This window comes from Terrapene carolina, unplaced genomic scaffold, assembly GCF_002925995.2.
Source record: "Terrapene carolina triunguis isolate 2854851 unplaced genomic scaffold, T_m_triunguis-2.0 Scaffold706, whole genome shotgun sequence".
NCBI classification, from domain to species: Eukaryota; Metazoa; Chordata; order Testudines; family Emydidae; genus Terrapene; species Terrapene triunguis.
Window position 1 is genome coordinate 2,600,068 of NW_020665057.1, and position 24,622 is coordinate 2,624,689.

Below are 24,622 nucleotides of genomic sequence, written 5' to 3' on the forward strand. Positions count from 1 at the left end.
TATAAAAAAATTATTCCGTCTATTGAAAAAACCTACATAGCAACTCTTAGTGGGAAGGTAAATACATTGAGTCATAGATTTTTCTCAGATATGGTACTCTTTTCATTTTGTATGCTAGAACATGCTATATATAAATGACTGATTCCGCATGTCCATCTATACTGTGCATTTCACCCTACAGCACAGTCAAAAGCAAGTCAGCTACGGTGTGTTACTTTGGAGGGATACCCTTCTGTAAAGCTCTTTCGGAAGCAATGCAAGTGCACAACCACTACTCTAAAATAGTGCTCAAAAAGATTAATCTTAGATTTTATGTCTTCCCCTCTTACAACAATACAACTGAAGGTAATTGCTAGATGCATCATAATCTTTTAATCTTGTAAAACTTGGCATCAAGTCTCTATGGAAGGATGCATGGTAAAATAGTGCTGCTGCTGCTGCTAAACAGTCAGCAAAATAATATTTAAAGCTAGAATTTATTGCTCCAGATTTAACTTGCAGAACCACACTGTTGTGTACAAACCGTTAATCTCCATAGATGCTCAGACATGATTGTCTCCTTGTGTCTAAACACACAAAATACAAGCTGCTATCTGTACAGTTTACAGTACTGAAACACATATATTTGAAAATGAAGTATAGATATGTTACTTTTCAAAGATACATGATTTTATAGCAGGGGTTTACCCAAACTTTTTTTTTTGTACAGCCACTTTAAAAATAGACAACAACTTCACTAGTATAGCTAAGTTACATCAAATAAAGATTCAGTGTACTGAATGTGAATAAACTGGCCAATTCCCCAGGCTCCCAGATTGTTTAAGTTTTGTTTTTGAGGAAACCCCTATACATAAATGAAAATAGTATCTGAGTATATTCTTCAATGGTGGACTAAGCAGTTTCTTAAAACAAGACTTTAGCTTGCCATTCACTTCGGACTGCCTTGAAAATAAGATATACTACTGCTTAAAAGAACCATCGGAATGCTTCAGCGCTGGGAACAGGTGTTCTCTATAAAAAAAAGCAAGAAAACAAGTTAAGCTTTCTTTCTGTGGCATTATAAAATAAGATTTCTTCTTGTTGTTTTTCCTTTACATTTCAGCCATATTTTTAGTTATCTAGATATAACATGATGCCTCACATAACTCAACAATTAATAGAAACGTCCTCCTTCTAAAAATGTGCCATTTCAGGATTTTATACATACATACACTATGTACTATCTATTTCCTCTTTAATTAAACAATAAAGTCATGGAAATGAAAACATAATTATAAACATCTAGGACATATAGCCAGGAAAATGGAGAGTAGTCATGGAATAGCCATACCATTTTGAAAAGGTTTCTGCCTATCCACTGACTTATTGGGTGTATGCTTATAGTTGGGTGGTTTTGCAGACACACACTTTGGCAAGACATTTTTTTTAATGCAAGAATAATAAAGACATTGATCTAATGATCACAATGTGCACTGTGAACTGATGCACCTGTGTTGATGTCTTGGGAGAATAGGGCAACATTTTCAACGTAGAGTTGGCCATCTCATTCCATATTTTGGCACTTAGGTTCAGATCCAGCAAAGCACTAGAGCTTGAACTTTAAGCATGTGAATGGTCCAACTGACTTCAACAAGAATAGTGACTTGCTTAATGTTGAGCACATGCATAAATGCTTTCCTGGATCTGGGCCTTAAATAAAAATGGCTTACTTTCCCCAGGTGCTGAGCACCCACAACTCCCACTGCAGGCAAGCTTTCAGTACTTCTGAAAATTGCACCACTCTCTTAAGTACCTTAATCAGCCCTTGGACACCCAGCTTTTGGCACCCAAGTTTGAACATACAAGGAAGGACTTAAACCATGATCTTGCAAGGTGCTGAGTGCTTTCTATGAGGTACTGAGTGCCCTCAATTCCCTCTGCATTCAATGTGGGTTGATGGTGCTCGCATCCCAAAAGATTGGACTATGGGGTCTATTTCTGCTCCTACTATAGCTAATGACTTTACACTGACTGCTGTGAGAGCAAGATCAGTCCCTTAAATCACTACATGCCAATTCACATCAGTTATCCCATCCTGCTGTATTTGGTTCATTAAGAAATATCCACATAAGCAAATATCGTATCTGAAGAAGTGTAACTAAAAAACCTAATACACGGTCTTAAGGAAATTGCAGATAAATATATTTGTGTTGAAATAGTTCTTGTGGATTATGTTGAAGCTTTAATTAAAGAATGCCACTGAAAAAAAGCAGTCTTTAAACTATATTTTTATGGCGGTCCTTTAAATGTTTCCATTCCAAAATACAGCTAATAAATCATACACCCAGAAATTTTTATGAATGCAGCACTAGATGCTCTGAGGCACCGCCAATCAGTTATATGAGTTAAGGCATCTTTTCAAAGTTCTACAAAACTAATAATTACCACGGCAAACATTTTATACCATAAAAGTAATCAGTTGTAATAACCAGGCTCAAACAGTATGCAGGTCCCCTTGCAGAAATACTTAAAATTAATCAGTTTAATAAATATAGCAAGGGGATGAAAAGGAAGCAGAGTTCCTCTTGTTTTATCTTTATCATTCATTCCCACAGGAATATCAGAGAAGAAAGAATTTCTGCTGTGTAATCAGAATTCTAAACTATTCAATATCCTACTTCTATCTATGAATGTTAAAGTTTAATAAATCATCTGAAAATTAGCTTCCAAAAACAAGTTTGGTTGTTGTATAAATATGCTCTGAATATTTGAGTGTTCTTTGTTAGTATGTGCTAAAATAAGTACTGATTATGTCCCCTTTAACAATTCCTATTCTATTCTGTCACACATGCTCAGTTCTAGGGTATGTACCTGTAATGACAAAAGCAAAGCAAAGCTTCCTTCAAAGGTATACCGAAGAGAGACGATATGCTTGCTAGACTATCCACAGAGTTCTGTGTAGGTTGTAAGATGGCTGCTGATAATATAATTTATAATTTATAAAGAAGTTGACTATAAAAGAAGCCTGAGTTTAGAACAATAGCAAGCAACCATATGTCTAAATCAACCTCAGAAGAATGGCTAATCACGGATAAGTATTACCTTTACATATTGTCTTTGAAAGCAACATTTAAATATTCCACTATGAATACTTTTTTATATATCTGGGGTTGAGCTGGCATTTATTTACTTTCTTGCAGCATCAAGTTGAGTTACTCTGTCAGACATTGTCGTATCAGCTGGAAGTAAAGGTGCAGTGTCTGATTAAAAGGTCAATCAGACCTTTAAATACATAGAATAATATTTCTGAAGGGCAAAGCTGCTGTTTAATATCTGTGCTTCTGAAAAACTACAAGATAAGGTCTTTTGCATCGGCAGAGGAAATTATAATTAAACATATATTATATAATTAAATATCTATTGCACTAGCCACTGACTGGGGAATCAGCTGTGACTATTTTCAATCATTAAACCACACAAAAACAAAAAAAATGAGGATTGAATAGATGGATCAAATTAGCTCAAACCCAATTTATGGGATGAAATGTTTTGATTTTTACCCTCACAACAGACAAGACTATAGCCAGGAGAAAAGAGATCTTTCAGCCAGTTTGGTGGCTCAGCACACCAATCCATAAGCTTAAGTGCAATGACCATCTACCTTCTGGTTATATAAATTCAAGAGTCCCAGCTGGGGAATCAAACTCTTGATGAGATTACAGTGAGTTTCTGAATCTCGGTTATGCTTGCAGGGAATCATTATCCTGAGTGACAGGAAAAACAGATTCCCCTGGAAGTTAGGGGGAGGGGGAAGTAAGGAATAGAATTGGAGTTGATCAGCATTGTTTAAGGCAGCCTTCACTGCTCATGCAGGTGCAAATACTGACAAACAGCAGCCTCGTTCCCAAGAGGGAACTCAAAAACCTGCAGCCCCAGCTTCTCCTAACAGGTAATGCTATAAAGCATGGTGTTCCAGATAATTTATCTCTAAACAAACCTGATATGAAATGACCTTCAAGCTTAAAACTTTCTATTCTGTTTCTCTTTGGGTCAGCTTTAACTAACAAAAGTATTTTCTACATATGTAAAAGAAGTAGCTCAAACATTTGAAATATTATATTTTAATTGCATTTTTAAAGTCAGCTTCACACAAACAGCCTAGAGAATTACATTTTTGGCTTTAAGATAAGAGAAACACAATCAAATCCCTTTAAATAAACACACACCAAAAATAACATTTTAAAAATTATATATATTGGGCCTGTATCTGTTCACATGGGCAAAAATGCCCATTAACTTTAGTGGGACCAGGTCCTTTATACAAATACACACATACACACGCTTCCAATACAGCAAAACAGCAAAATATACTGAAATTACAGACTCTTTAAATTCTTCACCACAGACTCTATTTTAACTTGAACTCAGCTACTTTTTTGGTGCAAGAATTCAGACGTTTTAAAAATGTATTCTGTATACACTGTTGCTGTGAGTGTAGCTCTAATACAGTGTTGCGATACAAGTCTTTGCAGATGCTAGATTACATATTTCTATTATTATTTTATAGAGAGCATTAGGGAAACAATTTTGTAGCAGCATATGGAAATTTTAAAAAAGAAATGTATTTGAGAAGGATACATAGTTATGACCTGAGTATTTGTAAATTTTAAAGGAAAACCCTTTAAGCACAGTAGCAAATTCAAATCTTGGCTTTTACACACACCCAGATACTTGCAGGCCAGATTCTGAACCCCTTATTCATGCTGAATAGTATATACTGACATGACTAGTACCACTGAAGTAAACACGCCAGGCCATGAGAGGCCCTTATAGGGTGCACAGAGTTTGGGGTGCACACAAGAAGCTGTTTCCCTCACTGGCATGGCCTGTGCAAAGGCCTATCACAATTACAGTCCCTGAACTTGGACGAGTGCATGGACTATTCCCTTAATATGCCCCAAAGACACAGGTATCATAAATGGAACATGGAGGCCCTTGGGTCCTCTCCTGACCCCAAACCAACCTGTGCAGTGGGCCAACCTGCATAGAAAAAAAGCAGGCTGGACCATTCTGCACAATGCCCTGTGTACTGGGGAGCTTGGGAAAGGAGTGGCTCTCTGTGAGGGACATTCCCTCCCTGAAATCCCCAAGTCACAGGTCCAGTTCTGTACTTGGGCCATTGGAAAAATGGCACAATTTGGCCCAGTGAGACTTATGTCATTACTACCAGACATTAGCACAAGCTGGAGAGTCTGGTGCCATGTGATGTGTGACTGGAGGGATAAGGAGAAGCTAGTCTTCAAGGCCAAGGATAGATGCTCACAATTCCTGCATGTAATGCATTTTGCATCCATTACCAGCCCAAGATCTGGGGCTGGCTACCAGTTACTATTGCCTAAGTAACTAGCTGAGTAGGTTTCTTATGTATATGAATAACACAGCATTAGTTAGTTAAAGGACTACTAAACTCTACAAAATCCACAAAGCAGCCAGAAAACAGCAGAACATTGGAGGAGGCCAGGAAGCTCTATCCAGGCATGTGGTGTCCCCCTTGCCCATTCCACTAAGCCAGACCTATTACCTGCAGTGCTGTGAGCTGATGGAAGCTTCATTTTACCTGAGGTTCCTCTTTGAAGGCTAATAAAAGATGGCTGCTACTCATGTGTCCAGGAATGGGTGTAAGTCTATATCCTCCAAAACACACCCACTCCTCTCCCACCAGACTAGCCCTCCTCCCCCTGCTACTCTCCTTGGAGCAGGTCTTAGAAGAGTAGGGACAAGGTAGGTATGAATACATGGAGTGTATTCTCCATCACAGAAAGCCAGAATAAGTTACCTTTGTGCAGGAAACTATGCAAGGATTGGGAAGAAGAAATCCTTTCCCAGCCCACAGTGAGGGTGTAGGGCAGCTGTATAAGGCCATTACCCTTGTGCTGCTTTCTGCAGGGATTTGGTTCACACCCTCGTAACCTATACACCTCAATGTCCCCTTCAAAGTGACTAGGTGAAGCTGACAGAGTTAAGCTGTGCTGTGCACATGTGTGAAGTCCCTATCTGCACCTTCTCTGCAGCCAGTTTGTTCCACCCATGAATATACTTACAAATATAGGAATGGCTTTGGGGTACCCAATAAATGCCAGATTCAACTCACAGAGTTTCCCTGAAATTCTCCCTCAGGCTAGAGAGGTTGGAGAACCATAGAGGAGTGTGTGAACTCCTAACCTTCCATACCCTGGAAATCTGCACAGAAGAGAAACTACAGGCTGCCTTTTCAAGCTCTTCTCTGCCCTGTTCCCAACCTCTCCTGATGGATCTTGCTGAGCTGTACTGTCATTGAACAGGCTAGCTGTGCTGGCACAGAGACAAGTTATTGTGTCTCAGGTAGGCATGAATACAACTTAGGCATGAATATCCACTGACTAACAGAGGGAGGGAAGGGGGGTTGGTTCCACAGGGAGCTCCTCCTCCAGTCCTCCCCCTCCAACCCTGGCATCTCCTCACAAAATCCTGCAGAGTTCTAACCCCACAGAAGAGCTTCCATAGGATCTGGACAAAGTTGGAAGCATACCATGGAGCTGTCATTCTCCACATCTGCCAGGATCTGCTGGGTTCTGCTACCTTCCACCCACAGACCCTGTCTTTCTATTTATTATAAATTATACCATACTGTAACAACCAACGTAAGATTGGACTTGTCGGTTAAGTGGAACGAGTACTTCAGGTCAGAAACTCAGCGATGAGCTTATTTTAACAATCTGAGTTAAAATATCTCTTACCATACCTGAGCCACATTCCTGTCTTCCTTCATACCAGGGATGAGATTTAACATTTATGTTAAAAGTCAGTTTTATTTGCTTCGAGAGGACATGAATCTTTTTACTGGCAGTTATTTTTCCACTTGTACTGCATATCTTCCATGCTGTATTTGACACAAACCAGATTTAGAACAGACCAGATTAGGAAACTCATTTGACTTTCTCTGCCACCAAGTTTGTACAGCAAAACGTAAACCACTACACTGGATACTACATAGAAATAAAAACTCAATCATTGATTCAGGACCAGGTTGTCATACCCTAACTCACTTTCAGTACCTGACTCAGCGAGCAGTCCCACAGATTTCAAAGGGGTTATTTGAGGAGTGAAGTACAATTCAAGGCATCAGAATTGGCTGATGGTAATTACAGAACTAAAGACCTGTCCTCACAGGGCCAGATTTCTCCACTTGTACTCACTGTCAGTAGTAGCCAGTAGCAAGTAGCCCCAATTGAAATAAATGGGTCTACTCATGGAGTAAGGTACTTCTGGGTGGGAATAAGGATAATAGGATATGGTCTTTATTTATATTCAGTATTTGACATTATTTGTTTCATATATTCATTTTCTTTTACTTGAATTTACTTGGAACATCTTTAAAAAGCATGAGATTAAATTTTGAAAAATGGATGAAGAATTTTAACATTTTAAAAATATCAGTGAATAGTATCACTGTGGAAAACAGTTAGTAAATACAGATCAGTAACTGCATGGAACCAGAACTAGTGTTGAAAAAAATATCAGCCGTGAAATATTAAGGTCCAGATCATGGAGTCCCTAATCGTGTTGGTGAGCACCTACGCCTATGAGTAGTCTCACTGGCTTTCAAGGAAACTACTCACATAAGTAAGATCTCCCCAACATAAATAGGTGCTTCACCATCTGGTCCTAAATCCTTAAGGGCTAGATTGTGCGGTTAAGCAGCGCTTCTTTGAACACTGGCATGTACATGTCACCCGAAGAAGCAGGAAGAGCTTCGGAAAGGAACAGTTTTGCCCTTCTTCTTCTGGGCTGGGGAATAATTTGCTACAGTCCCTTTCTAGCACACTCTCTCCCTTATGCCAATTCAGCTCTGCTGGCCAAAAAACTGAGGGTTGGAGCCAAGACTCTGCGTCTCCCCACCCATCTGCTCATGAGGGGGAGTAGCAAACTTGTAGATCCTGCTTTCCCCATTGCCCTGCACCCAAAGCAGTGATCTGGAAAGGCTGTGCAAGATGGTGGTGGGGATCTTGCTTCCCTTTATGTTACTGTGCGGCCACGATCTGGCCCTAAACAACAGTCCTTAATTAAAGCTTTCTGTCAAAGGTGAATCAGAAGAAATCAACATCAGAGGAATGTCATTTAATATTTTTTAATTCCTATGGGTTTTCATCTATACCTGACGTTGAGGACAGAGCTGATTAGCTGCTGAAGGCAGCTTCCAAGCTGCTTATGATGACATTATTATTATTATTTATTTATTATTTAATAAATAGAGCCCAAAGGCCTCAATCAGGATCAGGGATTGTTTCTTGTTTGTTCTGACTGGCCTCTGACAATCTATTTACTATTTTTCAGGGAAGGAGAAGGGACATGTAGAAGCACTGTAGTAAAGAGAGCTAGGAAAAATGTTAACCTGACCAGAGGAGATATGAATTAGTACCTTCAGGATCACAGTTCAAATTAAAATATGGTAGCATCCAATTTATTTACTTTAGCTCATGTGATATTAAGAACAGTTTAAAATGTAATCCTAAACACTGCATTTGGCTATTTCACATCAACATAATATAAATATCAAGAGGTTATATTACAAAAAATACTAAAAATCAAAACCACTCATGACCCATTTCCAGCTCTGTCCCTGTTCCCTTCTAAAATCTGTCTTGCTATTTCTTCTCATCTACTCTGCTATGAATTAACAGCTATAAACTCCCTTCTCCCTCCACAAACACAGTCTGTCACTATAGTAATTTAATCCCTAGGAACACCATCCATCAGTCCCTATCACTTAGCCCCCCCTCCCCCACAGGCATTCTTGTTAACATTCAATCCATTAATAAGAAATCCCTGTTGGTACATCATCCTCTGGAACACGACTTAGCACTCAAGCTTTGACATCTCTTTAATGTCCTCTAGGTTACCTTTTTTCTAAGAAACCTCTATCTCAAGACATAGATGAGGCATGGTTGTCATCACCAAATCTAAATATATATTTCCTTTCTCTCTACCTAGAACTACGCCGCCTGTGAGCAACCCTTGCTCCTCCTTCCCACACCGCTGAACCTAAAATGATCTAATCCCGGGGTAGGCAACCTATGGCACGCATGCTGAAGGCGGCACGCAAGCTGATTTTCAGTGGCACTCACACTGCCCAGGTCCTGGCCACTGGTCCGGGGGGCTCTGCATTTTAAATTAATTTTAAATGAAGCTTCTTAAACATTTTTAAAACCTTATTTACTTTACATACAACAATAGTTTAATTATATATTATAGACTTATAGAAAGAGACCTTCTAAAAATGTTAAAATGTATTACCGGCACGCGAAACCTTAAATTAGAGTGAATAAATGAAGACTCGGCACACCACTTCTGAAAGGTTGCCAACCCCTGATCTAATCAATAGGGCATCATGACCAATTAATCCATTAGGATTTCTCACACTGTGAAAGTAGCGGAGTTAGTCAAAAAATGGTCACAAAAAGGCTTCCTTGTTTGTGGCAAAACTGTCAAAAAATATCAACTAGCTCTAGTAATTAGTTGTGACATCTTCAATTTACAGGAGCAAGGGATTGTTTTTAATCAATGTAGTGATTGTTAAATGTGCCAGACTGACAGTCCAGAAGCCTGGTGAACTCAACATATCCACAGATCAGGTCCAGCAAGAAGAGCAGCAGCACAGTCTTCCCTAGAATTTAAGCCAAATTCCTCAACTGGAAGGATCACCTCTAGAGATTAAAAGGTTGTATAGCGTTTCCAAGGCCATTCAGTCCTTGGCCTCCCTTCTGAGTCCCTTTACAATGACAATTAACACTCAACTTGGCATGATTTTGTGAGGTGGCCACCCTCACCGGACTTAGACCTCCAATTCATTTTACAATAGGCCACCAAACAATCATTGGAGTGTTAAAGTTTATAGGCATCACCATCCTGGGCTGGGCTGGGCTGAACTGGTGATTTACAGGGGACAGGTTTCATATTTCATTACCAATCCCTTCTTTCATCTAGTCCCCCACCCCTCAATCACTGGTGAGTTCACTATTCATATTAATGACCTCTCCAAACATCTTCTTGCCTCTGACTTTTTCCCTCCCTGATACATTTTGTCTTTGTTTTGTCACTGTCATCCACTCAGGAGATCACACCTTCAACATAATCCACTTCCAGCTCCCCCTTTTCATCTCTAGCTTACACTGCGTCAGGATGATCACTCCTTCCACAAATTCAAAATTGCACTCCTTGAGCCTATACCTTCCTCTAATAACCTAAAACACACAGGCCAAGCAGTGCCCACTCAATGAATCATCTCAGTCCTCTGTTTGCTAGCATCATCTCCCTTCCTCCCATTTATCAGCTTGTCAGTACTAACAACTTCATCATTTCCTTAGCTCTTGATCAGCTTGTCTTCCTCTAATCTTATATAGCTTCCCATGCCACATGTTCACCCTGGTACCCAGATCATCTCCAATGGAAAAGAAGTTGAATAAATTGGAGTTCACTATCCACTGGGACATGTGGAAGACCAGTTCACTATTTTTAAAATCCCCTTCTAGTGTGTGAAGACTGAGTGTCTCTTGTCAATCATCCAGGGAATTCAGTGTCAATCCAAATCGCTTTTCCATTCTGACACTTCTTCCTGCAACCCCTCTCCACTGAGATGGTGTTTGCTACCATCTTTCTTTTGAAAATCTAAGGCCATGTCTACACTAGCGAGCTTACAGTGGCACAGCTGTACCGATGCAGCCGTGCTGCTGTAAGATGGCTCGTGCAGTGACATAATTAAACCACCTAAAAATGTCAGCAGGAGAGCATCTCCCACTGACGTAGCTCTGTGCACATGAGCGCTTATGCCGGTGAAACTTATGTTGCTCATGGATGTCTTTATTTCACACCCCATAAGTTTTGCTCACAAAAGGGGTAGTGTAGACATGGCCTAAATATTGTGTCACTTCATCACTACTTTTAGCTCAGTCACCTTTTCCTCTCTCCACCTACAACCTGGCACCCCTTCCACAGCACTTCTAATGGCCACTGCTGTCCCAGTTACAACCATCACTGGTCTATGAACAAAACCACCTCCTCAGTAGATCCCCCACCCACCCCAAAAAAATGGCTGTCATAACCTTCCCCTCCACCTTGCAATATTGTATTAGCATAATTTACCATTGACGCCACTGGAGATTTTATTCCGGCTCTGAAAGCTGCAGACTACCCCACCACCACACACCAGAAAAGGTCTCATTAGACCCTTCCTTATTCACTCCCTCCCTTTCTCTCAGCAAAGTCATGGAGAAAGCAGGAACCTCTGAGCAATTTAAGCATCTTTCCCAGCACACACTCTTTGACTGCTTTCAATCTGGTTTTTAACCCTTTCACCATCTCTAAGAATGTGCCTCTTTGGGCAGTTAATGATAAACGCTCTGCCCCAACCACAAATTCCTCTTTCTTCTTACACTATTTGATCTCAATGCAGCTTTCAGTATTATCAATAATTTTGCCCTTCTTTAAACCATGATCATCTCCAGCACTGTCCTCCCCTGGCTGAACTGTTTCTTGGCTGTCTGACTGCCACTTTCCCCATCAAGACCTTGCAGACCAACTCTCCATCTCACTTCATTCACTGGCCTATCTTGACTCTGTCAGCTCCTGGCTTCACCATAATGTTCTACTGCAGAATACATCAACTACAGCAGTGCTCCTCCTGGATAAAAAGTCCTGTTTGTCTCATGTTTTTAATTTTGTTCTTATTCGCCTTAAATCAGATCTGTACTTTGCCCCACAACCAGAGACCTCAAGGGTCATACTAGATACAGATAATATTTTCTGATATTTTGATTATGTGAATATTTTTCTAACATCAGCTATGAAACATTGCAAGAATTCATCCTTACCTTGATGCAGCTTCTGCTGAATTTTTTATTCAAGTTTTTGTCACTTCCTGTCCTGACTACAGCAGTTCTCTCCTTTATGGTCCAAATGCAATAGGCTATTATTTTTCTATAAAAAGTAAGGTTGTATCTCTCCGATCTTTTGTGAGCTTCTCCTGGCTCTGAATCCAGATCAAAATTGTTTATTGTGAGACCTCTCTGTAGTTGTGTTCTACCCTACCTATCTGTCCTCATCTCCACTCTTTTGACTACAACCTATCTTGAACTTCCCTGTGTCCACTCCCTACAAAATTCACTGTAATTGTCTTGAGTTCATTGTGTTGCCCTGTCCATCTGGAATTCTCTCTCTCTTCCTCACTCTTTAAGCCACTGAATAATTTCCTCCCTTTAAAACCTCTCCGTTCTCCTTACCTTACAAATGGCTCTTTTAATAAAGTGTTTTATGATATTGAGTATTAAAGACGCTACGTAAAATAAATTGTAACTCACTGCAAGTCAGTATGGAGCTGAAACATGCACTGTCCTGAGACAATAAACAAGGAAGGTTTCTGAAATGTTCAGAATTCAGTAATCTCAGTAAAAACACTCAGTAACAGCAGAAAAAAGAAACACTAATGTAGCTAAATAAGCAAGTATTTGATGAGTTTGTTACCCTTTAAGAACAAGGCACAAAGTATAACCTAGACTTGAGCTAGTGTAGGTTTTTATAATATTGCACTCATCACTGTAGTATCTGAGCACCTGGTTAAATATTAAGTAACAGTGAAACTTTAGAAAACTGCAAAAATCCAGTAGGCTTAATAGATACCTGGCTATGGATTTTTATAGTTTTAAAATAAATTAAGAGGAAGCCTAGGAGTTCCAGGGAGGAGAAAATATTTCCCATAATGTTTGAGAGTAGAAGTTAACAAGCCTGCTGGGATCTTTTTAGCCCCTGCAGAGCTAAGGCTTCAACATTATTAAATGGCTGTCGCATCTGAAGTATGGTGCAACATAACTCAATAAACAACAGAAAACATATGATGCTGAATAGGGGGAGGCTTTAGATTACCCTGCAGAATAATTCAATTTTAGGACAGGTGTTTGCATGTGATGGAACAAGATATGACTGCAAAAAATACAAATGCACCCAAAACAGAAAAAATAAGCCACTATAGCTTTGAGTTTCCAAATAGCGGAATAGTGTCAAATGAAACAACGTTATTATTCAGTGTGAGCACTCAAAGGAGAAATTTAAGGGGACAAGAACACGTGGATAAGTTGAATTTTCCTCAAAATATATAGATTACAACAACAGAGAACGCTTTTTGAGGACAAAACTATTCCTCAAAAATAATTGTGCCTACAGGAAAAAATTTCAAAAGCATGTAAGTGACTTAGGAACCCCATTTTCAATAGCACTTAAGTCCCATAGAGTCACTTATGAGATTTAGGAACATTTTCAAAAAGTGACTTGGGCACTTAGGAGCCCAAGTCACTTAGATACTTTTGAAAATTTTACCCTAAACCTTTCACAACATGTCCTACACAAAGACCATTTAAAATTTAAACCAGTGATTGAACAGATTCTGTAATATTTTATTAGAGTTGTGAGTTCTAGGTTTACCTACATAGGGATATTTTTTTCAGCAAACTTCAACTTTAAAACCTACACATTCAGGGTACCAACTTTCCTTTCATTGATACTTTTTTTAGTATAATTTGAAATGGTTTGTTCCTGGTTTTACTGCACTATCAATACCATAATGGTCACTATACAACAAATACATTAATGGTGGTACACCAATTTGTAACTGGCTTTTATCAACTGGGATTATTATCAAAGTCTCTGAAGCAGACTTTTTAAAATATATATATTTTAAAAGCATTTCCACATATTTGCTATTCATAGTGTGCCAACAGCTGAAGTCCTAACTCATTCCTTACTAAAGCAAAACTCCCACTGACCTCAGAAAGAGTTTTGGAAGACTAAGTAATAAATATAAACTGAGTGGGAACTTCAGGATCTGGTCGATTAAAATAAAATATTAATATTTTATATAAATGCAAATATTTAGGCCCTAACTCTGCAACTCTTACACCGAATAAACAGTATGGTGAGGTACTCAGACAAGGAGTCCTATTGACTTAAATTAGACTACTTGGCAAGCAGTTCATAGCCCACACAATGTAGTTATTTGTATGATCCAAGCACTGAACAAATACACCACTAGATACAATTTTCAAAGGCACCTAAGTGACTTAGGAGCATACTCCGATTGGCTTCTAAGTGCCTAAGTCACTTTGGAAAATGGGGTTTAGGTTACTAAGACCCTTAGATGCGTTTCAAAATTTTACTTATTGCGCTTATTTCTACCAAACAAATATTTGGTCTTATTTACCATATAAATTGTGAACCAATCAGTTCAACCCCACCAAATCAATATGCATTGATTTCAGGGGAGTTACACCAGTGTAAAACTGGAAAACTGCAGTGATGAATCAGTCACAATACTAGATTAAATCCTGGCCCCACTGAAGTCAATTTCAAAACTCCCATTGACTGCAATGGGGCCAAAATTTCACCCATTGTATTTATATAAGGTATAATACCTTAAGATCGCTGAACCAAATTAAATCTTGACTTAAACAATGTGCAACCTCATTAAAATAAATGACTGTAACTCGGGGCTGAATCTGATCCATAATCCTGACTCATCAGTTGTTTAATCTACAATATTTTTAAAAGGTGTGCAAAGACATATTTCATGCAATGAAAATACAAAAAACTGTCATAACTTGTTAATCTCTGATCATTCAGGCATTTTACTGATGAACAACACTAGACTAGTTAATTCAAATGATTTTTGAGTAAAAAGTAGAGTTTGCAACACAAAAAAAAAGTTTAACCAGGTATGGCTGTCTGTCTGATTCCGTAAAATTAGGTTCAATTTAGTACCTAATTTGGGTGGTGCTAGATTTCTTTGGTGGTGGTCCATTTCATTTTAAAAAGCATTCAACTATTTCGTTCCCATCTCGCACAACACAAAACTCTAGTGCATTTCATCAACAGTAGTCTGTGAATGTCTCCCATCAATGGTGACCTAAAAATTTGGGGATTTTATTATATGAATAGGTTGAATTGTACACTAATAATTGGTGTGGTTTTTGTTTGGTTTGTATTTCTAAAAATTACATAAAGACTGTAAGAAAATATGAAATTTAATAAAAAGATTAAATACCATCTCTGTTTAAGAAGGTACCAATTCCTCTACAGTTTTAAAGATCAAGAACCCCTTAGAATTGTTGATCAGTAAAGGGACAGCAGGCCTGATCTGGAAAGGTGCTGAATGCTTTCTCCAAGGTCCTCAAGTTCACTGGCCTCTCATGACTTAATTGAAAGATGAAGACACTTCACACCTTGCAGGACCCTGTCCCATGTGTAGAACTGCAAATGGCTTCAATGAGATTTCTGAGCAGCTGCAGGATTAAGCCGTGTGTCAACCAGAGTGAGTGAAGATGCCTGCAGCTCTTCCAGACTATACCTTGAAGCAGTAGCAGGCGTCATTGTGATGCGCATTGTTTCGATGGGACCTCAGCTGGCCAAAGGGAACTAATTATTTAATTCATGTCTATCATACCCATCATTGTAATATCCAGGTGAATGCTACAAAAAATTAATTAAAAAAGCTATTGCAAAGTTTCAGCAAAACTGCCTCTGTCTCCTCCACCCACTGACAAGATAAATACCTCTTTGGCTACATGCTCAATTGAAGAAGAAGCAGCAGAAAACAAGAAAACACAGAGAAACAAATGCATCTTGCCCGGTTTCTAAAAAAAAGAAACAATCAAATAAAATCACCAGATTCTGATTCTAGTACACTGCAAGGAGAAGTGAATTCCAGAGCCAAGAACCTTCCCCTAAGAATGTTCTACCACTTCCCCTAAGAGTTCAGTCATGGAGATGGAAAAACAAGAGCATTGTGGCAGAATACAACTGCACAACGAAGAAGAAACTGCAAAGTCCCAGACTGGTGTGGGATTTATGGCTCATAACCAAATTCTTGAAATGAGCCCATAAGAGACTGATGCAATTACTTAGATTATAAGCTCTTTGGGGCAGCAACTATCTTTTTGTTCTGTGTTTGTACAGAGCCTAGCACAATGGGGTTCTGGTCCAGGACTAGGGCTGCTAGCACTATGCTAACACAAATAGTAACTAATAGTAATAATTAATTCAGTGCACAACAGGAAACACAGACAGTGAGCTGATCACTAACCACAGAGAGTAGTTTGTGCTTCCATCTGACTTTCCAGTTAGTCATCCTGACATTCACATTAGCTGCCTGTTCCCTCTCAATTTTCCAGTTTTCCTTCACACACTATTGATTCCCATCAAAATATGTAACTTAAAGCTAGAAAGACATGAGGAAAAATGCCTCCTCTGAGGCCCCACTAACTGACCCCTACCCACCGAGCTCCATAGTGTTGCCTTAACAATGTTCACATTTGCCACCAAAACAAGGAGCAAAAGTGCTGAGGTTGCCCACAGGTCCCCTTTTTCCCTAGTGGCAATGCCATATGCTGCTACATTTTCAGGGTCAAATGCTGCTTCCATTGAAATCAGTGGACCCAATCCTTTTCTCAATTAACTCAATCTCAAAACCACACTGAGTTCAAAGGGAACAGGATTAGGCCCTTCATATTTAAATTTTAATATTGAAAACTTGTTTTTGAATGGAAAATAAGTATGCTTATTTTTTTCAATAGTAACTCAATTAATTAACATGTATCTTTTACAAATAAAGTACGTTACACTGAATATTGTAACACTATGCCCAAGTATGAAAAGTACTTAATGTTATGCTCAAATCCCACTCTTACTCAGTTGAGTGACTCTGTGCTTGATTTTGATATTCCACTGGTTTAAATCAGGAGTGGTGCAACTGAAATCAATGGAGTTACACCAGCATAAAACTAACTAGTGAAATCATAATCAGGCCTATTGACTTCAAAGAGTGAGAAAGGCACAAAGTAAGATTTGGCTCTTAGTCTTTATAACTTACAGTAGGCGTTATATAAACGTGTACTAATGGGAGAAAAATAAGTAATCTCTCTGGACTAAAAATGGTTATGCCTCTTTAACTGTAAATCTAAATGAACACAGTGTATACATACACAAGTATACAGAGTGATATATGGCATCAATTTTATTTTCATACATTTATTAATACTATACATAAAGTCACCTAGTAATGATAAAATTCTGTTAAAAATACTAGAGCACAGGTAATATAAGAAAAACATGGAAAAATAAAATCAGTTTGAAAAAAAGGCTGGAAGGGAAGCATTTAATTAAAAATGTAAGGGTCAGGTAATCTGAAAGCATTAATGAGAATCTGTTTTAAACTTAGTGTACTAACCTTGAGAGTTATATCATATGCCTTCATTGCACCAGGACAAGAACAGATTTAAGGGGGAAAAAGAAAGATGAATTCAGTGGTTTCAACCAATTTACTGACTTTTTTGCATAGTTTCACTTCCAATCTTTAGTCATTTCCATATTTTGTAGACGACATCCTTTATATTTTGTATGTAACTGACAACCACAATTTCCATATGTATATAATGGAACTTGAACCCTTGATTCTTATTATATTGTCTCAGTAAGGTGCCTACCTAGGTCATAGTGTATCACCTAAGGAGATCTGTTGATTTACAAAGACCACAAGACAAGCTAGCTTGAGAAGCCAGTTCAGCAAGCAGACTATGCTCACCCACCTGCAACCACGACTGCTGTTTCAGTTCAGTCATGTAGGCCCTGTCACTCTCTGACATGCTTCCAGCTGGTTGCCTTACAACCAGAACTGTGTTGCTGCACATGTGCTTGAGGCAGTCATGCTGGCATTCTTTATTATTTAATTAAAAAAGAAGAAGAAAGAAGAAAAATGACCAAAAATAGAGAGTTATCCAAATTGGGAACTTTTCCTTTCCTACTGACAAATAACATGCCTGTAAGGATATTAGCCACACGCCATGACATGCTTTGTGACTGGATATGACCTACGGAGAATGAACGTCTACTGATATCTCTACAGCTGGAGAGAGAAATCTGCTTCCTTCCAGTCATAATATAGCAGCAGAGGTGTGTGTGACAGCGAGAGAGAGAGAAAAAATGAAGAAAAGCAGTGAAGGCAGGTGGTTATGAAAGTACACAAGTGGCTAATAAAACCATGGTTTTTTTACTAGCCACAGCAGTTAAACAATTTTAATGGGTAGCATTCTCATAACATGCTTGAACAATTTTTAAGGCTGTAGAACACCTTTGTCAGGAGCAAGGAAATTCGTGAAATGTGTTTAGAAATGCACACAAACTCATACAAAAGTCTGATAACATATAAACTAATCTCCTCTAGAAATATTTCACTTTCTGATTCCATCGGAATCTATCATTTATCATAAATAATAAACCACAGAGGCATCTTGGTTTACAAGCCTAATGAAAAAGAACTTTTTGCCTAAGTAGTATAACAAAGTTCAACGTTGCTGAACGAACAAGTGCCACTGAAAAAAAGTAATCTCTCTTTAAATTGTGGATCAATATTAAAATTCAGCATTATCTGTTTATTGCAGAGTGGGTGATTATAAACATTCTTTGAAAACTTTCTACAAATATAACAGAAGTATATTGTTGACCAAAAACAGTAAGTGAAATCAAAAGTTAACAGCTGATGTCTAGCACCAGAAAAAATCCATATAATTTGCTGTATTTCTGTGATACTGGATTACTTACAAAAAGCAGCTGAAGAAAATGTAATAAAAATGGGCTAATAACCAAACTTTCAACAAGGATAGTTCACTCTTGCAAGGAGGAATGAACATGATATTTTGATGGGACTCAATATAATACAATAAATCACGATGGCAAAATTTTAATATAAAAAACCAAAATTTCCTTCAGTTCAGTGGCAATATTAATATCAATAAGGCTGTATTCATTTATTTGGTGTCAAACAAACTGAAGGATTGTTTTTCTTTACCCCAAGACCCCACCCCTTGTTGGAGAAAACTCCTGCAACCAATGATTTAGAAAATAACCACAAAACACATGCAAACTGGAAAGTTGCAGTTTCTCACTTTGTTGCTATTTTCTGTGACTGCAAATCTTAATCTGTCACCCAGTATACACAGTACTCCTCTGTACTAAATCTACCATTCCCCCCGACACCTTCAGACACGTCTGATATGTGCATCTAACCAGCAACACTATAATTTTAATAATGACAAGGGATTACATATGATTACTAGTCTTTCCTCTGTCTTGTTTTCCTTTGTCTAAAAATATCACCTAATAGCCATTTTACATATATTTTTGTATTTTTATCATTGTCTCTTGTACTCAATACATGAACTGAAATTTCCACAACATCATCTCTGTCTGTCTTTTGTATGTCTAGCAAACTTGAAAACCTGTCTTTACAGCTTTGTGATATTCAATACATTTGTCAGTTCTGAGGACACATTGTAAAAATAAATGTATATACAGTTCAATCAGACATAATTTCAGTCATACCTGTGCTTATTTTTTACATCACATTTTAGTACACCAAAAAAAGGATTATGTTGTAAAATGCATTGCCAAAAAGAATTTGTAGCACATGTCACCAAACTATTTAACTCTGTGACTAATTGTCTTTCTTGAATCAAATTGCCATCAGTCACCCTGAAAATAACTAGCTATTACTTTGTTCTGAACCGCTGACCACTAAAAAGTCAGGTGTTCAGCTACATTCTTTTCCTGCTCTCTTCCCCCTCCTCTCCACCAAAAATTAAAGATAATTACCAGTCAGATAGAAAACACAGTAGATAAAGCACAGAGATCTCATAATGGCAACAATTAAGTTAGAAAAAATAAATAAACACCCCATTTGCTTTCAGGTTTAAAAGTGTTTACCCTCCACCCCTGGTTTCATATAAGTAAAACTCTGTTCCATGTCACCAGACAGAACTCTTTAAAATAACAGATAAGCATACAGAGATTGTTCACATCAATGTGGATGTGCCCAGCACGTGCAGAGGTGTTAAAGAACCCTCTTAACGAAGATTTTAATTCATCATCTGTGATGTTAGTTACTATAAGAAACCATAGTGATTTTTCCAGGGACCAAAATAAAAATGTCAAAGGGATTCCCCGCCCCCCTCCCCTTCACACTCTTATTTAAGAGCATCCCCCACCCTCTACTTTCAGGGTGGGTTCATACCAGGTGCCAGTGAGGGAAGCCAGTGTCACATGTGCAATAACCCTTACAACCTGAATGAGGCTTCAGAAAAGGGATGCTGCATCTTGAAGCTAGACAAGAAGCACTGGAGGGGTGGGGGGAGGGGGTTGAGCAGGGACGGAGGGAGGCTGGGGAAAAAGAAATCATCTCCTCTGACCTCTAGTGAAGTGCCAGGTTTTTTCTTTAGCTCTTCACATTTCCTAAATTTGCAGATCTGGTGTCCCGTTTTGCGGTTCCTGCAACTGCTGCAGACGCCACAGTTGATGAGCCTCTTGCAGGGCACGCAGACCCCACACCTTTTCCTCTTCTTCTTGGCAGGGTTGCCTGCCCCTCCTCCCCCGCCTCCTCCTCCTCCCCCCGCCCCCCCTCCTCCGGCGGCTCCCAGGGAGGAGGAGGACGAGGAGGAGGAGGAATGGTTCTGCGGGCAGTCTGCCAGATTGGCAATTTGAAACGCACTGTCTGTGACGGCTGCTGAGGCTGCTGCGGGGGAGTGAAGGGCTGTCATGACGATGACCCCTGGAGGTAATGAGATGCCCCCTAAAGCCGGGATAGCGGAAAAAGTCCCCACGCGCTCGGGGAGATTCATTATCTCTGCTTCAGCAGCGCCGCATTTGAGCTTGTTCATGCATTCCCCAGCCAAAGGTCTGCAGTGTTCGGGGGATAAGGTGGAGAGGAAATTATTATTTGCCATTTGCAAGGCGGGCTGCTCGGCTGGCGCGCAGCCAGGCTTGCCCAGCCGCTGGGACTCGTTCCGATGGTGCATGCTGCTCCTGCCGGCGTGGAGCGAGGCGGAGGCGGCGGCGGAGGAGGAGGATTTCCTTGCACCAGCCGCGCCGCCTGGGACCGTATTGCTGCCGCCGCCGCCGCTGCCCCACAGCATGGCGGTGGCGGCGGCGGCCGTGGCGGTATCGCAGTTCCAGGGGGACATGCCGATGCGGGCGGCGGCGGCGGCGGCGGCGCTGGGGAAGATGGGGGTGGTGATGCGAGCGATCTTGGCCGCCTGGGGGAAGGCGCCCCCGTTGGTCTTGTAGAAGGTGGCGAAGGAGCGGTAGCGTTCCATCTCCGAGTTGTAATCCACAAGGCTGTTCAGGGCCCCCTCGGGCAGGTGGTTATCCTTGGGCAGCCCCGGGGCCTCGGGGTTGGGGCCGCTCTCCACGCACACGTTGGTGTTCATGGTGGCAATGGGATGCTGGGGTGACAGGGGGAGAAAGGGTGGAGGGGGGGGACACCAGTGAGGGGCAGGGTAGGGCAGGGCGGAGGGCCACAGGAGCCGTCGTCTGGGTGGGATGGATGGGGTCGGGTGCTGGGTGGATGGGGAGGGGAGTGTTAATCCTCTTTGGGGTACATTTCTGCAGACGGCAAATTGTCAGGCAGCCTCTTCGTTTGCATTCTCCCAGGAACTGTGACAACTAAAATAAAGAAAGTCATTTCCAAAAAGATGTCAAGGCACAGGAAACAGTCACACAGACACACTCAGCAGCAATTCCAGAGCGTTTGCACGCGAACCAATAAAGCCACGAGCCCACCGCCACGCTCCCGGTCTATCCTGCCTCACCTCCCCCTGAGTAAACGCATTAATAACTGGGCATACCTGGGGAGGGGCGCTGACAAATGCCTAGGGAAAGGGACCAGTTGGAGTGCTAAAGACATGCAAACGATGGGTGCAAGGGCTCTAATACCTATAACCAGAGGGCATATGAAATGTGTGAACAAGTGTTGCCAGGGCATGCAAATGTCAAGTAAAGCAGAAAGCAGCGATGGCTTGAAGAAGCAAATGAACAGGATATGAAGTACTGAGAAAGTCCACAATGCATTAGAGAATAAACTGTAAGCAACACACAATACTAAGAACCTGCCCACATACAAGCTGAACTAAAGAGGCAGAAAAAAATGGGGAGGGGGGAAGAACTACCAGCTGCCACAGTGTCCTTCTGTGTCTGACGGTCATTAGTTTGAATCCCAGCACAGCTGGTTCTGTCAGGGTCTTAATTCTATGTACCAAGGACAGATCTCAATAGTACAAGCCATTTGATGGTGGTGGTGCTTGTGGGGTAGAGAAGGTGGTGTTCTGCTTGTTTTTAAAAAATGAAAAAGGAGAGGAGATAAAAATATTTAAGCCAGGCAATTTCACAGTTTTTGACCTCAGAGCCTGCAGCTGGGCTGAACATCCCCAGTTCCTCTGGAGGCTCTTTTCCATCTCCAAGCCATGGGGGCTGCACAAGACTGTTTTTTTTTTTTAAAGCACCTCCTGCAGGCATTACAGGAATATAAATTGTTTTATAAAAAAAAAAAAAAAAAAGACTCCATCAGGTATATAGTTACCTGCTGAATTAACCATTAGTGGGATTGACAGATTCATTGTTATTCTTATTATTTTATTTTTTAAAAGTTTAATGCAGAAATAAGGATTTTTATGCCTTTTATTTCTCATAGGCCATTCTTATGATGTGGAGAGGGATATTTTAGTTTATAATAGAGAAAAAGATACACTATTTCTGTCTTTAGAAAGTAAAACAAAACCTAACTAAAACACAATTTTATTATCAGTCTCTGTTTTCTAGATTCTTCACCTGGATATTTATTTTAGACTTATTCTAGCATTTTTTTAGATTTATATATATTGATCAGAAACCTTTACTTCCGGGACACCAAATGTGGCCCAGTACTGTTTCAGACTAAAATATGTATAGTTCAAATGGTTATCAATTATAGTAATTAGGATCATAATTAGATTAATGAACCGTTTATAGCCCAACTTACCAAGTGCAAAAACTTCATCATCTACTGATGTTATATTCTAAAAAGCAGGGTTTATGTAAACAAATCCAGATTATGGTAGAATAAATCTAGATAAAGAACCTCACCCTTGGCTGGATTAGGAACTAGCATGCATCTTTCAATCACAGAAAGACCCTAATCACACATGAACCACCTCTATTTTCACGTCAGGAAAAACTGAGACTATTGCTCCCTTCAGGGGTCTGATGGCAATAAAAAGGGTGCCCCCAAAAGCTCCAGGCTAAACATAGACTTGGAAAAGAAGGCTAAGAATTTGCACATAGCAAAGACCTCTAGTTTCTATAAATGAAACTGTAACCGCATGTCCATAATAACAACTACTCAATAAAACTAGTTTTGCCAACCATGTGTAGGAAATCCACACAACTGGGGAGGGAAATTTGTTAACATTTTAGCCTTTAATTCGATATATTAAATAATACACGCATTTTATGCTTTATTTTCATAGTATTAAAGTGTCTATTCTGCACAAAATCTTTCTTTTCTTGCTACCTCTCCAATCCCCCACCCCTATCCCCCTTCAAGGTTTATTGCCATCAGAAAGGGGAAAATGATGGTGCCCACCAACCAGGTCATTATTGTTTAATCGATGCATCTCTGGAGCATGAAAAGGGTACCTAAGACGCAGCTATTGATTTTTTCTTAACTATAGTCCACATTTAAAAATAATCATAAAAATAGCTATCCAGACTGCATGATTTGGTTCCTGCTTAAGCCAATGTGCCTGTACATGTTCAATATTCCATGTCTGGTCTGCCAGAGACATAGAGATCAAAGGTCATATTTAACATTCAGGAGGAGGGGCGGGTGCAGATTAATTAATAAATTAATACAGCGGCGCCTTTTATTGCCCAAGTCTCGTATTAATCTACTTTTACGATCCTAGAGGACAGGAACAAAACCAATCCCCCCTCCCCAAAACCCAACCAAAGAAACCCCAAAATAAAAAAAACCCAGAAGGAAAAACAAAAAGAGAGAGCAAGAGAACCAAACAATCACTTACCAGTCTCTTTATTTGGGGGGCTGGAAATTGCAGACGCTACCAGCCTGTCTGCCTTTAATTAGTTGCACATCACTCCCTAGCACAAAGAAGAAGAAATATCCAGATGTGTCTTGGCAGCTCCTCAAATACAACTTTGATACTTGTAAACAAACTGTGAAGGGGGGTGGGTGGGGAAAAAATAAAGACGCCGAGCCACTAGACAAATACCTGTAAGTGGCTTTCCCCCCCTTGTTGCAGAGAGAAAAGGAGGAGGAGGAGGAGGAGGAAGGGGGGGAGGAAAGAGCAGGCACTGGGTGAGTATGTGTGTGCGTGTATGTGTGAGAGCGCCTGGCTGTGTGCTCGGTGGTCTCCTCTCCCTGCGCGTTGCTCTCGGTCCGTCTCCAGTCGCTGTGTGCGAGGGAGGGAGGGAGCCAGGGAGTCTCTCTCTCCCTCTCTCTCTCTCTGTTTGTGTGTGTGTATGTGCGGGTGGTGGTGGCTGGGGGAGGGGAGGGAAGAGAGAAGAGGAGGGGAGGGGGTGATTGGCTCCGAGGTGAGGAGGATGCAGGGATGTGGACACCTACTGATGATTGGCTGCAAATTACACCGGGAACAGGAGGCGCACACGGGCCACTGCTTCTCTGCACAAATCCCCTGCTCAGCGCAGGAGCCAGCCACGTTCGCCTCCCATCCCCGCTGCACAG

At 40.3% G+C, this 24,622-nt stretch overlaps 1 protein-coding gene across 1 annotated transcript; it reads right to left on the minus strand.

Annotated features, from left to right (window-relative positions):
* Positions 1-715: 715 nt before the first annotated feature.
* CXXC4 (CXXC finger protein 4) lies at positions 716-21,358 on the minus strand. Its single transcript, XM_024206562.3, has 2 exons — positions 20,298-21,358; positions 716-1,011 (listed from the first exon to the last, which is right to left on the minus strand). Exons 1-2 carry the CDS (start codon positions 21,312-21,314, stop codon positions 967-969), a joined length of 1,062 nt encoding a protein of 353 aa, XP_024062330.1. The 5' UTR covers positions 21,315-21,358; the 3' UTR covers positions 716-966.
* Between the last annotated feature and the right edge of the window lie 3,264 nt (positions 21,359-24,622).